The sequence below is a fragment of the Heptranchias perlo genome, chromosome 25 (assembly GCF_035084215.1).
Source record: "Heptranchias perlo isolate sHepPer1 chromosome 25, sHepPer1.hap1, whole genome shotgun sequence".
Taxonomy (NCBI): domain Eukaryota; kingdom Metazoa; phylum Chordata; class Chondrichthyes; order Hexanchiformes; family Hexanchidae; genus Heptranchias; species Heptranchias perlo.
This window is the reverse complement of record NC_090349.1, coordinates 5,294,519-5,310,336: the sequence shown is the minus strand read 5'-3', so window position 1 is coordinate 5,310,336 and position 15,818 is coordinate 5,294,519. Positions and strand designations below refer to the sequence as shown.

Genomic DNA, 15,818 nt, shown 5'->3' with positions numbered 1-15,818 from the left:
GTCTTTCAATCAAACAGCTTATCCTTAAATCTATGTTACTATGACGTATGTCTACTGTTTACATTTATACTAACTGTGGAGTACCAAATCAGAGTGGAAAAATTCTTCTTCCTTCTCTTTCCCCTTTTTCACCCTCAAATGTCTCCAAATTTAAGCTTGATCAATGGCTTCTCACTTTTTGTCAGGACTCCCTGCTAAAGCAGAAAGATTACAGGCAGTGCTTGGAGTGTTCTGAAGTTGCACTGAATGAAGCCATTCAACAGATGAACAATGTATCGTCTTCATCCTCGAAGGAAGAGTGGGTTTCAACAGTGACTCAGCTGTTGACTGGGATTGACTATTCCTTGTCTGGGGATAACAGTATCCTGGAGGAGCAGTCTGTGAGCCCTTGTTTCGTCAGATTTGCCAATAATCTCATCCAGGTAGGCAGGAGTATCTCATTCAATACAACATCTCACACTCGTATCTTCCATTAGAAGGATGTCTTAATATCATTGTATAGCCCAAAATTGTGATACATGAATACTTATTTCAGCAGGTTACTTCACAGCAGCATTGATATTGAAAGAGGTGAAAATCAGAAAGATAGGTACTGTGTATCTGGCATTAGTCGGATGAGTTGATTATCCAGCAGGTAGCCTGACACTCGTACATTTTAATTGGCTCACCTATCAAGAACCTGAGAAGTCTAGCATGTCCCTCTGGTACCCTAACTCTTCCATCTAGGCATCCAACTGTGTTTAGAATGCCTCAAAGGTTTTTGTATCCACTCTTCTGCTTGGCAGATTATACCAGGCATTCCATCACTCTGTGTAAATGTGTCTGTTTAAAATGTATTTTTCATTCACTTATCCTCTTGTCCTTTAGTCATATTAGTTTATCCTACTTTGAAGTAACATTCTGGGTTTACTTTATCTAAAACAATTAATATTTTATATGCTTCAATGGGGGGGTCCTCCTCCTCCTCCACCAGTGGAACTTGAGCTTCTACATTTCAAAAGTAATTCATTGGCTGTCAAGCGCTATGGGATGTAGGTTGTGAAAGGTGATTATATAAATGCAATTTCTTTCTCTTCTATCTTCCCTTTCTTCTTCCTTCCTTCCCTCCCCTCCCATCCCCATTACAGTCTTGTTGCTCTTCTTTACAACCTCTTCAGTGCATTTATCCCATTTTTGTTGCATGCTGACTATAATTGAATATAGTCCTTTGGTGCGATCTGACTGGTGCATTGCCTCAGCATAATCTCAACCGACTATTCTAATTATACATACAAGCAATTTATTAGCTTTTTAAAATTGCACCACCATATTGTCTAGACCCTAATGGGGATGAATCAACTATTGCCCCAGCACCCTTTTTAAGATTTCCTGCTCTATTGCGCTCACTTTCTGTCTATTACACATACTGTTTGACCAGTATGCAGTGTTTGTCTGCCCAATAAAATCCTTGGCTGCATCCTCTGTTTCTGCTGCTCTCTATTTTAGTAGCAGCTGCAAACTTGACAATCTTGCATTTGGTTTCTGTAATTTATGTAAATGAGAAGAAGCAGGAGTCCAATCACTGACCCTTGCAGGACTGTCACAAACAGACCTCCCCTACCCCCAATTCCCATTTTACACCTCTCAATAAAACTCTCTGTTCCCCATTTTTCCACTAATTTCTTATCCAGTCCTATGTTCTGCCCTGGATTCTCATGGCTTTTAGTTTAGTTAGAAGTCTTGTAAGTCTTTTAATGTGAAACTATGTCAGAAGCTTTCTGAAAGTCCAAGTAAACTATCCTAGGGAATTTCACTGACAAAGAAAGAAAATACTCGCTTTTATATAACGCCCTTCCAGACTGTAGGATGTCTCAACGTGCTGGACAGTCCAAGAAGTACTTTTGAAGTAATGTAGGGAAACGTGGCAGCCAGTGTGCACACAGCAAGGTCCCCTATCCTCCGAGATCTCTGCGCTCCTCTAATTCTTGCCTCTTGCGCATCCCCGATTTCATTCGCTCCACCATTGGCGGTCATGCCTTTAGCTGCCTTGGCCCTAAGCTCTGGAATTCCCTCCCTAAATCTCTCCGCTCCTCTCAGACATTCCTTAAAACCAACCTCCTTGGACAATCTTTTGGTCACCTGTCCTAATATCTCCTTATGCGGTTAAGTGTCAAATTTTGTTTAATAATGCTCCTGTGAAGTGTCTTGGGACGTTTTACTACGTTAAAGGCACTATATATATGCAAATTGTTTTTGCTGTTGCATGAGGCCACAGTTCATCAGCTGGGTGGTGTCCATGCCTTCCCATTCAGTACAGCAGTGATCTTAAACTCCAATGCATGGCAGTGCCATGCAGTGTATTTTCTATCGACAGACTGTGGACTGTCAAAAATCAAATGGTAAATATTAACCAGAGAGCCCCTGTTTTTCTGTTTGCTGTTGACGTAGATCATTGACTGCAGCATGGGGATATCAGAAGATGCCAAAGAACCAAACGTGTCGTCAGTGCTGCCTTGGATCACTCTCTACAGGATCATAAAACATGAGGAGGAGGAGTTTGACACCCTTCGCCGACAGCATTGTAAAAGTGAAGACTCGGGTCAGTATTACCCACTGTACTCGAGGATGAAGGAAGCACAATGTAGTGTCTTGCAAAGTTTAGGCTTAATAATAATTTTACTCTGCTTATTCGTGAGGAACCGTCAGTTTAAAAAAAATGAACTGTTTTTAAATATTGAGCTGGATTTCAGTATAGGTGATTAGAATCCCGCAGGTTTGAGGAAATTGTATTGGCATTAAAGGTACTGCTTTAACTGGATGGCAGTGCCACACTGATATCAGTTGTTACTGGTACACCCACTGTACTTTGACTCTCCAGCTCCTTGGTTTCTGACTGACTGTGAGGGGAGTTTGTTTCCTTTATGTCTGAGAAACCCCCTTTACCTCCTTAACCCATACTCTGGTAGTTATTTGCTCACAACCTGTGATCTGATTGTCTCAGGGTACCTTCGCGTGACTAGTCTGGTTTCCGAATACTGTAACTGTGTCACTTAACTCTGTGCCTTGACCAGGTTCACGTGAGTATATGTTGCATCACCAGTGTTTCAGGAAGGTGATGATATTCTCTCCTAGCTTCCCCGTTCCCATCCTGCAGGTGCTGAATGCTTATTGCAATCATGCACTGTGACTGCACCCAACTGCCTGTTGTTCACATGTAAGCCCCAACAGTTAATATCTGCATGCTATTCAACCTTGGGGTGGCATCAGAGCCAAGCTTGATCTTGACTGTACCCAACAACCATGCATGCTTACTTTCCAGGTGAACTCTGACTTATTTCTTCCTACGTCCCCCAAACCAAAGGTACAGATGCCATATGTAGCCCCTATTGGTTTTAATCTGTAACTGTGCTAACTTCAGTTCCCTGTATACATGGCAACATGCTTTGGCATCATTATCTATACCTAGTTTGAATGTCCAGTTGGTCCTAGCTGCCGATGCAAAATTCTCTACCTGTCTTACTGTCAGTAGAGTTGTGGGTTAGGCCATTGAAGTAGACAATATAGATGGATACATTTAGAGAAAGAGAAAGAAAAAGAGATTTAAGATTATGGTGCAAATGTATATAGGTGAGTTGATCTGTCAAAAATGGACAGGCTTGTCAGATCTAATGACCTTTTTAAAAAAAAAACAACTTTTATGCTCTAGGGTAGTCTCTGTCCTGTTTATTATTCCATTTCTGCTGGAGAGAAGTGTGCTTGGGTTTCTTAAAATCTGGAGTGGTTTGAGCTGCTGTGCTCAATAATGCACTTTAAGTTTTCATGAGTATTCCAATAACTTGCTATTTTATAGTGCCCATAATCCACAAAGACACCACAATACACTTCAGAGATGTAAGGAAAATGGATGCTGAGCTTAAGGAATGGCCAAAAGCTTGGTCAAAGAGAGTAGGCTCTCAAAGGTGGGGAGGTTTAGGGAGGGAAGTCCAGAGAATGGGACCTAGGTGGCTGAAGGAACGACCTCCAATTGTTGGGTGAATAGAGTAACATACAAGAGACGTGATCCAGAGGACGAAGATCTTGAGGTTGTATCACTGGAGGAGGTTAGAGATAGGGAGGGGCAATGCTATAGAGGGATTTAAACACCATGAACATTTTAAATTTGAGGCATTGGGAGAGCAGGAGCCAGTGAGTACAGGGATGATGGGAACATAGGAACGGGAGTAGGCCATTCAGTTCCTCAAGATTGTTCTGCCATTGTTAGATCATGGTTGATCCGTATCTTGACTCCATTTACCCGTTTTGGTTCCATATCCCTTAATACCCTTACCTAACAAAAATCAATCTCAGTTTTGAAATTTTCAATTGACTCCCAGCCTCAACAGCTTTTTAGGGGGAGAGAGTTCCAGATTTCCACTACCCTTTGTGTGAAGAAGTGCTTCCTGACATCACCCCTGAATGGCCTAGCTCTAATTTTAAGGTTATGCCCCCTTGTTCTGGTCTCCCCCACCAGAGGAATTAGTTTCTCTCTATCTACCCTATCAATTCCTTTAATCATCTTAAACGCCTCAATTATGTCACCCCCTTAATCCTTTATACTCCAGGGAATACAAGCCTAGTCTATGCAACTGGTCCTCATAATTTCAACCTTTTAGCCCTGGTATCATTTTGGTGAATCTGCGCTGCACTCCCTCCAAGGCCAGTATATCCTTCCTGAGGTGCGGTGCCTAGAACTGAATACAGTACTCTAGGTGGGGTCTGACCAGAGCTCTGTAGCATAACTTCCAGCCCTTTATATTCCAGCCCCCCTTGAGATAAAGGCTCACATTCCATTAGCCTTCTAAATTATTTTTTGTACCTGTCCACTAATTTTTAGTGATTTCTGTTTATGGATCCCTAAATCCATCTACTCCTCTACAGTTTCTAGCATCTCGCCATTTAGAAAATACTCTCAATCTATCTTTCTTGGGTCCAAAGTGCACCTTGCACTTCTCCACGTTGAACTCCATAGTTCATGGGCAAGTGGGACGGTGCAGGTTAGGGTACAAGCAGCAGGATTCTGGATAAACTGGAGTTTATGGTGGGAGGAGGATGGGAGGCCTGCCTGCAAAGCATTGGAGTAATTAAGTCTGGAGGTGTCAAAGGTTGGATGAGAGCTTCAGTGGCAGATGGATTGAGGTCAGAGCAGAGGTAAATAATGTTATGGAGGCAGAAGTAGGTGATCTTTGTGATTGAGAGGATATAGGGTCAGAAATGCAGCTCAGGGTTGAATAGGACACTGAACGTGCTGATAGAGCCGGAGACATCTGGGACTGGTCGGGGAGTTATTGCATGGCCATCTCGTTACCTCTGTTACTGGGCACCTGGTGGATTCTGGAGATAGAATGCACAATTCCTGACCAATGGGTGGCTGAATTGAAGGTTTGTTTCTTTTTAAGGAATTACTCCTCCCGCCTCTCATGAAAATGTTGACTGCTTCTGGGTTACTGTTACATGGGTGCTCTCCGGTGCCTCATCCAAGTGTCCATTCTTCATCTGCGAGTAGGTGTTGGCAGGCTGTGTGCTCATCGGAGACACTGCAGCTAAGCTCAATCCTGCCCACTCATGCTTTCCAGCAGGAGTTACTGGATTTGTGATTGAGAAACCTGGCTGCCTCCCTCTCCTCAGCTCAGGGACGCTGAAGTTAGTTGTATCACCCTGAGTGGTTAAGGTGATTGGTCAGCTCTATCCTAGTGCATTTCAAGCTGGAATGTTCATTGTTACCACAATAAGGGATGCATTGCTCTGGAGATATCTGTTCCTGCTTCTTTCAATGCCTCTATTTTGTAGATCCTGAAACTCCAATGCTGCCTTCCTCTCTGATGTTGCTGAACACAGCGCACGAGTACCTTGGTCGAAGATCCTGGTGCTGTAATTCTGATGGAGCATTGCTTAAGTTCTATGTAAGTAGCCTGGTTTAGAATTTAGCATATGAACATACGAAATTGACAGGCAGGAAAAAACCAGCTGGTCCATCAAACCTGCCCCAATTTTCCACTCAAATACTATCCTGCCCCTCTCTCTTCCCCTTCCATATTGGAATATGTTCTGTGGACTTTGTGATAAGATTAGAGAACTAATTCAGCTCGTAATTGAGAAATTCAATAATAAGAGCAGAGAGCTCAATCTTTTAGCTTGGAAAGCTACCGTAATGTGCAGATCTTGGGGCTATTGGTCATTCTCACTACTGGTGTGTGAGCTGGAAAAGTCACACTGATACAACAGGGAGCAATCTTCTAAAGTTGAGGCGGAGACATGGGCCTAAATTTTAACCCCATAAATGGGTGGGTTAGGGGTGAGTAGGAAGGTAAAAATTGTAAAAAAAAAACTAAAACCCGTCTCGAACTCGCACCAACCCACCCACTTCCGGTTTTAACGGAGGCGAGTCGAGGGGCAGTCGACCAACCTGCTCTCGGGAGGCGGGTCGGTCAGTGAAAGCTTTTAAGGAGGCTGCAGGCCTCCATTTTGGCAGGTTGTTTACTTTTAACTCCCGGGGACCGGGATTCCCAAGCCATCTGCTTCACACCACGAGAGGAGGCGAGAAGGCCCGGATCAGCAGGTAAGTGCCTTTATTGCACTGCGTGTGGGCCCAGAGAAGCAGGAGTACTTCTCCCAGGCCCAACAAGCCTACCTGCAGCAATCCCACATACATGATTGAGCGACCGCCTCCCACCACCACCACCACCACCACCCAGGATCCACCCCCCCCACGATCTCCAAACCCCTCCCCCCCCCCCCCCCCCCCCCCCCCACTCCGAGTTAAAACTTACCCTCTGGCATCAGGATAGAGTAAAGGAAGCTTTACTTTGTATCTAACTGTGTTGCCAGACTTGGGAGTGCTTGCTGATGCTACAGCACTGACACCATCTTGATGAGTAGAAAATTAACAAAAAATCTTTTTCCATATAAAGCAACCATGGATATTTGTAGGGTTCGGATTCCAGTTTCAGTGTGTACTGACCCACCCTAGAGTGGCCTTCGGGCCCACTAACACTTGGGAAAATTCCCTTCTTGATTCTTGTGTTCTGTGGGTGGACTAGACCCATATTGTATGTGGTTTTGTGTATTACTTTGTTTATGTAATGAAAAACATGCCTTTCTCGACAGGTTCGAGTTCTTCAGAAAGAATTGTCTGCCTCAAGAGCTGAAGATGCCCACCCCTTCAAAGAGGAGCTTGAGACTGCCCTCGAGCAGTGCTTTTACTGCCTATATGCCTATCCTAGTAAGAAGAGTAAAGCCAGATATCTGGAGGAACACTCTGCCCAGCAGGTGTGTAGTTATGCACGCACTCCATGTTACAGTTATGTAAAATGGGATACTTATGATGTAGAAAATGGTGCCAGAATTCTTTATACTGAGCTGTGAAATTAGTCCTTTGAGTGTTGAATAACCTTTAACTGCTTTCTGTGTGCATGTGTTTGCATGCGTAATATTTTATGGGGTCCAAAATGGCTGTGCTGTAAAGCATTCACTTGGAGAAAGGATAATGTATTCAGTACACTTTTCTAATTTGTCAAATGCTTTCCTTCTGTACTGAGTTTTCTATCATTTTTGTGTGGTTCCTGAGTGCATTGTGAAGAGTGTGTCTTTGCTCTCAATGTGGTTTTTGGGAGTCAAGCACTTTGCACGTTATAAGGTGCTGCAGATATCTGTTCACGTTACATTTTTATTTTGCTTCACAATTATGGACAGTGATAAGTTTGTGGCTAAACAGCTAGGAGTTTAACAGTATAAACAAGGAGTGTTGAAACTGCAGCTCCTGGGCTGTGGTCATGCCTTTGAAGCCCAGGCAACTCCGTTCCATTTGCGCTTGCATTTCTTACTAGCTTATCCACTTTGAATTTCATGCATCTGTTGGTATGGAAAGGGCTTTTTTAAGTGTCAATGTCTCATTGGTGGATAAATCCTAAATCAGATCATGACAACCTATTGGTATCAGCAGCTTGAGATACTGATTAAAACTGCATATATCTCACCCAAAGCTCCATGGTCCATGAAAGGAAAAAGCTTGGTCCCTGGTATAAATGTTGCTCCAGTCCTCCATGTTGTAAATCACTAGCCTCAGCTGTGTTGCTGTGAGGAGGCACCAAGCCGAGGTTAGACAATTCTCCACAGAGAGGTAGAGTCGTCTTGTGCTGTTCTCACTTCCCTCCTAGTGGCTGTTCTTAGAGCCAAATCCAGTAGCTTAATGTTAATTATCACCTTTTTCTCTGTTTGAACTGTAGGTGGAGCTGGGTTGGAATGATGCAGAATTTATGTTTGATTACTTCAAGCCCAAGAATTGCCCAGAATTCGACAGTTACAAGACCAGCACTGTGTCTGCAGATCTGGCAAACCTCTTGAAGAAGATTGCTGCGATAGATCGTGACGAGGATAACCCACCTCTCACAATAGAGAGTGTAACAGCCTATATTGAAGGCTCCGTTGACACGGTAATGTCAATTCCACTGTAGTGAATCTGCGAAAGGTTAAACTTCAGAATTTCAAGTAAACGGTTTCTCACCAAATCTGAGAAATTGCCTCTCCTGAAGGCTGAACGTTTGATGCATTGTTTGATGCATTACCGAGCCAAACAGGCCAAGTATATTAAGGTTTTGACCCCTGGTCTGTGTTTAGTTAGCTGATCTTGGGCAGAGCAGCTGTAGGGGTGCTACAGTCATCTTTGGTGTGCCTGTGCTAGAGAAGGGGCGGGTCAGGCAGGCTACTGCTCTTGATTGCTACACAGTGGTTCACAATGGAAATTATATGACTGTGTATGTGCAAAATCATGGAGTGAAGATAGGATTGGACTTGGTGTGTACTCTCCATGGTCAAATAGCATATGTGTAAACAGGGCATGGGGATGGCACTGGGCGAGTTTATGATTCCCATGCCCCTGCTTCTAAAACTTAGGATTCCATATGTTGTTTTTTAACTGGTTCTCCCACTTTTAAAGATGGGTTTAGCTGAACACCCAAGTATTTCTGCTCATCTACCTTTAAAGCTTTATCATGTGGTGTGCGTTTCCTCTCCTTATTTTTCCTTACAAAATATATCACCTCACATTTCTCTGCATTAAATTTCATCTGATATTTATCTGCCCAATCCAACAATCTCTCTATGTCCTTCTGAAGTCACTTGCTGTCCTCTTCACAATTAACCACACTCCATATTTTGTGGTCACCTGAAAAATTTGATATTGTGCCCCAATACTTGGATTCAGATATACAGTATATATACACTAACCCCTACAGGACACCACTGTTTACATTACTGTAGACTGAAAAACATCCATTAATCACTATTCCCTGCTTTCTGTCCTTTACCTAGCTTCTTATCCATGCTGCCATATTCCCTTCAATATCTTGTGCCTTAACTTAGTCATCTAATTCATTCCTTTCTCCCTTCTTGAGCAAAGGTGTTACGTTGGCAACCCTCCAGTCCTCTGGTGCAACTTCATATAGGGTTGCCAACCCTCCAGGATTGTCCTGGTGCCTCCAGGAATTAAAGACTAATTTCCTGGACACTGCTGCGAGCAACCAGGGAGAAAAATCATAGGGGCATAAAAAAATTCTGTTTTACTCATTTTTGCTCATTTTCTTTGAACACTTTCATTTATTTGTTATAAAAATATTAGAGATGGGAAAAAGGCTATTTGACTTTTTGTGGAGGTTGAAGGATGGAGGCCATGTGATGAAACCTCCAGGAATACGTCCAACCAGAGTTGGCAACCCTACTTCCATTTCCAAAGATATTTTAAAAATTGTGATCAGAGGCTCTGCTGTTTCCTCTCTGACTTCCATTAATATTCTAGGATGTGTGCTACAGGGCCTGGTGTCTTTTCCACTTGAGTTCCACTGACTTTTTCAGTACTTCTTCCTTATCTCTAATTATCCTATTTAATTACTCCCACCACCTCTTCTTGTACCCTTTCATTCCGACTATCACATTCTGCCTTGAAAACCATTCCATCACCTCCATGCCAAGATTTCCTTTTACATCTCTAATTGGCCTTATAGATTACTTAACTATCCTTTATGTTCTCTACTAGTTTTTTTTGTCCTACTTCCTCTAAGTCTTTCTGATCTACTTTTTTCTTCCCCTTTATATTTTCATACTCCCCTTTTTTACTTTGTTATTTGTCATATATCACTTTTTTAATGACTCATTTTAATTTGCTGCATCCTCTTCATTTCTTGTGGCTTGATGTCTAGCTTGTACCATAAACCTGTTTGAAAGTTTGAGATTTAATTAAATTGGAGACCTTGGGAATGAGATAAGGAAGCTGAGAAAAATGAAAGCACAAATGATTGGAGAATTGAGTCATCTTCACCCATGCAAAGCGATAGTGTAACACACTATTGTAATGTAGGAAACGCGGTAGCCGATTCGTGCACAGCAAGGTCCCACACCAGCAATGAGGTAGTGACTAAATAATCTATTTTAGTGATGTTGGTTGAGGGAAATATATTGACCAGGAGGAGCTTGTTTGACCAACCTATTTAACCAACCTTCTCTGCTTTTATAAATTTATCTAACCAACCTTCTCTGCTTTTATATATTTATCTAACCAACCTTCTCTGCTCTTATATATTTTCAAATCTATTTTTGTACACTGCGTCAAATTATGGCCAAATTATTGTTTAATTCTGTTTAACACTGTACAACAATTGTAACTTCATATGGAGATTAGGGATGTCTTGATTTTTCTTTTGGTTGGATAGAATCCTTAGTAGGTTGCCATTTTAAATCCTTGTATTACAGGATGCATTGAAGACAGCTGTTGTTGGAAATGTAACTATCTTTATCCAAGTCAAATCCCATACTATGTTGTTAACCAACTATCCACTAATTGGCACAGTTCTTTTTTGGGGGAGGAGGAGAAAGGGAACAAGGGACCCAGTGACTAGTGCATTGCATAGTGAATGAGTAGCAGTTAATATTATAGTCTATCTCTGGGAAGTTTAAATTTCTTGTTTTATTTGGGTAGATTTAGATTTGGGTTTCTATCTGTGAGCACCTATCTTTTTGGTTAATGTTGCAGCTTTGAGTCTGATTACGACACCTCATACTGTTTCTTCTTAATTTTGACTTTTAGGTGCCAGCACTCCCTGAAGGAGCAGATTCTGGGCTTCCTCTGGTTAATGAGTTGTATTACCTCCTGGCTGACTATCATTTCAAGAACAAAGAACAGGCCAAAGCTATAAAATTTTATATGCATGACATCTGTGTCTGCCCAGCCAGGTACGACCTGCTAGTTACATTGGTGTTAACCTGAAATCAGGAAAATCAACTGTGGTGGCATTGTGAGATGCTTGGTATTTTACAAGTGACTAGATTGTGCTAATTATGAATTAATTATCCTTCGCCCCATATCCTGCACATACAATGGGAGTTAAGCCTAGCTCAGGAAGCCACATGTTCTAGCACCATAAAAGTGACAGCTTAATGCCAGAGATAGTTGATGGCACATGTGGTTCTCCTACTGATGTCAGAGATAGATGGTGCATATGTGGTCTACTAATGTCAGAGATGGGCAGTGCCATGCATGGTCTTGTATTATAAAGAGAAACTTCTTTACTCAGAGTGGTGAGAATGTGGAAGTTACTACCACATGGAGTGGTTGAGGCAAATACCATAGATGCATTTAAGGGGAAGCTAGATAAGTATATGAAGGAGAAAGGAATATGTTGGTAGGGTGAGATGAGGTAAGGTAGGAGGAGGCTCATGTGGAGCATAAACACCGGTGAAGACCTGTTGGGCTGAATGGCCTGTTTCTATGCTGCAAAATTCTATGTAATTCTATTCAACTATCTTACAAAGCCCCAGGGCCTGCACAGTCTCGATTTGGATGAATCCTTAAATCTTATTGAAATTTGTAGCTCAGATTAAAGAGAGACTGTATTTATATAGCACCATATCACCTCCCTAAGAAATGCCTTAAAGCTCCTCACATAGAATGAACTAATTTGAAGTGCGGTCATATTTTATTTTTGTGCACGGCAATGGGATGAGTGACTAGTTAATCATGATCTTAGTGGTGTTTGTTCAGGGAGAAATCTTGGCCAAGATGCCTGGAAAATTTCCTGCTTTTCAAAGATAGCCATGGGATCTTTAATTTGTACCTGGATCTTGGTTCAATGTCTGATGGATAGCACCTCCAACAAAGCAGCATTCCCTCATTATTGCATTAAAGTGTCGTCCCAGATTATGCCTTTAAGTTCTGATGTGGGATTTGAACCCACAATCTTCCAATTCAAAGGCAACTCAAGCTTATACTCCTTCACTTTTTAAAAGGTTAATAATTTTGTTAGCATGATCTTCATACTTTCTCTGAAGCTTCTTTTGTGGGATTATGCATGAGAATCATTCACTATCTTTTGACATGCTTCAAAAGAAACAAGGGCTCATTATTAAGGACCCAATGCATTGGCACTGGCTGGCATGTTTCAACAAAAAGAGAACATAGATTTATATAGTGCTTTTCACATCCTCAGGATCTTCCAAAGTGTTTCGCTGCCAGTGAATTACTTCTGAAGTAGTCACTGTTGTGTAGCCAAAGGTGGTAGCCACAAACAGCAGTGAGATAATGACGAGTTAATCTGTTTTGGTATTATTGGTTGAGGGTTAACAGTTGACCAGGGCACCAGGAGACCATCCCTACTCTTTTTCAAATAGTGCTTTAGTCCATCTGAGCAGGCATCATCTTAAAAATGACAGCTCAAGCACTGCAGCACTCCCTCAGTATTGCACTGGAGTGTCAGCCTAGATTATGTACTCAAGTCATGGAGTGGGCATAGAACCCATCACTTTCTGGTTCAGAAGCAAGAGCAACTGAGCCAAGCTGACAATAAAGTCTTGTTACTGTGCTCATTAAGACATACGTATAAAAACACAATGCTGCAAGACCTATTCAAAGGCTTGGCGACAGATGGTGCATTCCTATAGGGCACTGCACCACTCCCAGTCTGAGTATGTGCCCTCTATGGCAGTCTTAAAAGAAGTAAATTGAGCAGTAAAAAAGACATAATAACAAAGAGCACAAGAACAAAGGACCCTGAGGCCTCTCAATCAGTTCCTTCCCCAGCTATGATACACAGTACACTGTGCAAATCATGATGTTACCTGGCTTAAACATATCAAATACGTATACAAGTTGGGACAAAATGTCTGCCCCAGCTTCTGCTAAAGACTGTAAACTGTTGACCGGAGGTCACCGGTTACGGTTATTGGCTTAGTACAAAGAGGAGAAGAGTCAATTCTCTCTTAACTCTCAATTCGCTTTATTCACGTCGTTAGATCATATACATATAGCTTATACGCCTGGTTAGATATAGACATGCAGTTTGCACCAGGTTATACAGTTTTATACCCAAACTAGGATCTAAACGCTATACGTCTGGTTAGATACAGACATGCAGTTTTATACCCAAACTAGGATCTAAACGCACACCCACTAGGTTTCTCTGACACTGTCTTCTCCTCATTGGCTCTGTCCCAAGGACTTAGGTAGCATTACCTCATTACTCCTTTTCTAAATAAGGATTTGTGTCTTATCACATCTCCGTTGTCTTTCACAAAACTTAGCTAATTCAAACCGGTTCCAGCCAGCTCAGGCCAGCGACTGAACTCAGGTTACTTCAGTTCAAAAGTTGCTTTTGCCTGTGTGTCAGCAGTTCGGAATAAACTCAGTAGTTTCTGCATCCCCTGGCCAACAAAACATTGTAAAGTGCAACAGCCCTTTCACTACTATTGATGGATGTGATTAATGCCTTAATGTTGTCAACTAATATTTAAACCACATTTTGATGTAGTCGCCTTTGGGTTGTCAGCCCACATTTGCAGAAATTGATTGAATTATTCCCGACAATATTGAATATAAAGGAACAAAAAGGCAATAGAAAGAGGATCACTTCTGGCTTAGGGGTTGCCTCTCCAAATATATCCAGCGGCTTGTAGGTACACACTGATTAATGCGAAATATCGGAAAAGCCAAGGGCAGCTCAGACCTGATCATTCCAAAAAAGGAGCTATTGGACTAATAGACCAAGGTCTCCCACATGTGGGAGCTGCCAAGCAAAAAGGTCATGACCACACATCAGCAATTATTGTCTATGCATTGGCTGCTCCACTTATTGAAGTATCAGTGGATTCCTTCTTAGAAGGCAGATATAGGGCTGATGATACTGACCTTGCATCCATCTCAGGACCTGTGCTTTGGGGTCATGCTCTGTTTCTCTATCATTGATCTGTTCTTTACACCTCCTCAGTAGAATCGAAACATGCATGGCCCCATTGCTTTAGGGATGACTAGACTTCTCATGAAGATCTTTCCAACTGTGCACAAAGGATTAGATTCCCTCAGCAAGTTCATTCGCTCCTATCTGACTTGATCCCTGCTTTGTCCTCTCTACACTGGGATCAGATTATTTTATCACACTCAACTAATTGGCAAGAATTTATCCAAGACCTTCCCCATCAATAATTGGGTAGATGTACACAATAGTTCCTGGGTAGGGGTTAAGGAGGAGGACAACAGTAATCTATCTGCAGGCTACAGGTCTAAATTTTCAGAGGCTTTTGATTCTTGCATTACTCAAAGCCTCAATGCGTTTGATTCAGGGGTTCTTGATATTGAATTTCACACTGATGTCAACCAATGCCTTTCAGTATTGCCACGGTTACCCACAACCCAAGAAAATTTAAAAAAAAATTCACAGGGTTTCTTAAGCCGCTTCCCTTGGGCCATGGCCACATATATGGTCCAACAGATTGCTGCACTATTGTCTTCTTTGGTGTATGACAAAAAGGTATATATGTGCTCAGGCATGCCATGGTAGGGAAGAGAAGTATTGATATGAGAGTTGACGGGGTCTGTCTGGATTCATCACAAGTCAATGAAAACTTTATACCTCATCCAGCCACCAATTTCTTGGTTGTTGAACAAGTTCTTTCCCAGTGTGGTAAATACACTATACGGGATGAAAAAAAGAAAGACTTGCATTTATATAGAGCTTTTTACGATCTCAGGACATCCCAAAGTGCTTTACAGCCAATTAAGTATTTTTGAAGTGTAGTCACTGTTGTAATGTAGGAAGCGTGACAGCCAATTTGTGCACAGCAAGCTCCCACAAACAGCAATTTGATAATGCCCAGATAATCTGTTTTAGTGATGTTGGTTGAGGGATAAATATTGGCCAGGACACTGGGGGTAACTCCCCTGCTCTTCTAAGAAATAATGCCGTGGGATCTTTTACGTCCACCTGAGAGGGCAGACGGAGCCTCGGTTTAATGTCTCATCTGAAAAACGGCACCTCCAACAATGCAGCACTCCCTCAGTACTGTACTGGAGTGCAACTTAAATTTTGTGCTCAAGTTTCTGGTATGGGACTTGAACCCACAATCTTCCGACTCAGAGATGAGAGTGCTACCAACTGATCCACGGCTGACAGTTAATCCCTAACTGTTTGCAAATCCAAGTGAATGTATTCATACTTGTTCAACATATACTGGCAAGGATCTAACCAGGTCTGGTATGTCATTAGGTGAATTGGGTTGGTATGTGCACCAGAGGTCCACCCAACTGCAACTGGTGGCAAAAGTACACCATGATCCCTTTCCCAGTCAGTAACTTCCACTTATTGATGTAGGCTGTCATGTTGCAATAGCAGACAGGCGAGGCCTATGGCTTTGGTTACTTGCCTTCACCAGGTGGCATAGCTGCATTTAGCATCACTCCCATGAGAGCTAAAGCAACATGTCTTGTAGTTACTTTTTGATGGAAATGATATTTTGGGAGGTCATATGGAAGACCTAATGGAGGA

General features: G+C 42.2%; 1 protein-coding gene across 3 annotated transcripts in view; it reads left to right on the top strand.

The window, feature by feature from the left end:
• Positions 1–15,818, top strand: part of cabin1 (calcineurin binding protein 1) — a 483,310-nt gene that overhangs the window by 69,728 nt on the left and 397,764 nt on the right. For all 3 annotated transcript variants that reach the window (XM_068005469.1, XM_068005470.1, XM_068005468.1), the window contains exons 16-21: positions 186–422; positions 2,428–2,578; positions 5,806–5,918; positions 7,123–7,284; positions 8,241–8,447; positions 11,093–11,238. In XM_068005469.1, coding sequence (XP_067861570.1) covers positions 186–422; positions 2,428–2,578; positions 5,806–5,918; positions 7,123–7,284; positions 8,241–8,447; positions 11,093–11,238 — 1,016 coding nt within the window. The remainder of the gene's footprint in view (positions 1–185; positions 423–2,427; positions 2,579–5,805; positions 5,919–7,122; positions 7,285–8,240; positions 8,448–11,092; positions 11,239–15,818) is intronic.